This window comes from Colletotrichum lupini, chromosome 2 (genome assembly GCF_023278565.1).
Source record: "Colletotrichum lupini chromosome 2, complete sequence".
Classification (NCBI taxonomy): Eukaryota; Fungi; Ascomycota; class Sordariomycetes; order Glomerellales; family Glomerellaceae; genus Colletotrichum; species Colletotrichum lupini.
In genome coordinates this window covers 952,697-954,384 of record NC_064675.1, presented here as the reverse complement: position 1 = coordinate 954,384, position 1,688 = coordinate 952,697, and the positions used below count along the sequence as shown (strand labels likewise).

Genomic DNA, 1,688 nt, shown 5'->3' with positions numbered 1-1,688 from the left:
TTACCGTTTCTGTTGGATAATTTCCCACTGATAGTCTTTTACTTTTTCATAGCTCTATCACTTCCATACTGGCCATTGAGTTACTACTTGTCGTCTCCAGTCACAAGGCAGTATTTTCCCCTTGGTCTCAAGCCTGGAAGATGCTGTGCTCGGCTTGCCAACAATTCATAGACTCTATGATGACAAGAGAAGAAATGCGGCCTACATCTCATCACGAAACCTACCGAATTCTCGAGTGTGCCGTTAAAGCCGGTTGTTATGCATGTGATCAGTGATGGGCAATTCTGCCTCATGACGCAAGAAACTGGATCCGCGGTGAAGCTTCTAATTCTCCAATTGCTTCTCACAGCGTTGGCGTGGAAACTGGTAGTGACCCCGGCGTAGATCACCAAAGATGGATCCTCAGTCCGATGTCAATCACGCACACCTGACGGGCCTACGAGAAGCCTGGACATGAGGGTGAAGAGTTCTTTCGAATTGTCGCCAATCCACAAGCCTTCCCATTATGGGTTTTTCCCAGACTACGGCGGTATTACCAGGGAGCATCTTTCAGACTCATTCCCTGCATCGGTATATAGGAAACCCGACGGGAACGCCATTTCATTTCAAAGACTGAAGAGAACTATCATGTCTACTTTATTAGTCTGTATTAGGAAGATTGTCACTCAGGCTCAAAACGGGTTTTACTAACCGCTTTGTAGGCTCCCCTCAAGCCTACTCACTCAAGACATATTCTGAAGGCACTTCATCGCAGCAGACTTTTGCTCACGTGGATTCGTGGTTCCAAGATTGCAAAGTAAATCATGAGAAGTGCAGAGAAGTTGTCACTGATCCAAAGTGGTATCCAACGCGCCTCGTATTGATATTGGTCCCTTGGATACATCGAGTTTAGTCTGCCGCATTATTAACACTGGCGATGGAACTCCTCATAGCCCCTTTATGACTTTAAGCCATTTATAGGGGAGCGTAAACGGTCTCACTTTGACCAATAGCAACGCCGGCGAGCTTTTAGAAGGCATTCTTCCAGAGAGCCTACCACATCTTTATCGAGATGCAGCTTGTTTTGTTCGGAAACTTGGTGTACGTTATCTCTGGATAGATGCTCTCTGCATCATTCAAACGGGAGATGGCTTGGCCGACTGGCGACACGAGTCGACCCTGATGGATAAGGTGTATTCTCACGCATTCTGCAACTTGTCGGCTCTGTCTGGACTGGACAGTTCAAATTCCCTATTTACAGGCGGGACGTCGATTCTTGCCGACCACCACTTAACCACTAAGTCAAAGCACCCACTTTTAGGCACCCCCCCCTTTTGGGCACCCCAACAAAACATAGCATCTGTTGGTATCCCTATTATAGGGTAGTTAGTTCGAACCGTAGTTAACGAAGAGATTAATTAAACTATATAAATATCTGCGTCGTAGGTATAAAAAAGAGGTTCTAACTATAGGTTAAGCTAGCTATAATAATTATAAATAGGGCCCCTAATTAGCCCCTATATAATTAGCTATATACTACGGTCGAATTAAACTTCTAATCTAATACTAACTTTCTTTTTTTTTTATTAATTTAACTGCTACGGTTAGAGGTATAATTCGACCTCGGGCCCGTTTACTAAGTCGTCTCCTTTTCCCCCTTTTTTTTACTCTTTTTATATAACCTATCCCTCTATTCGTATAATAACTTT

General features: G+C 44.1%; 1 protein-coding gene across 1 annotated transcript; it reads left to right on the top strand.

Moving 5' to 3' along the window:
* Window positions 1-1,002: 1,002 nt before the first annotated feature.
* On the top strand, window positions 1,003-1,365 carry CLUP02_02666 (heterokaryon incompatibility protein; the record flags this gene model as incomplete). The annotated part of the gene is made up of 1 exon (XM_049281696.1): window positions 1,003-1,365. A coding segment is annotated over one exon (363 nt), but the record flags the coding sequence as incomplete, so codon positions are not given.
* Between the last annotated feature and the right edge of the window lie 323 nt (window positions 1,366-1,688).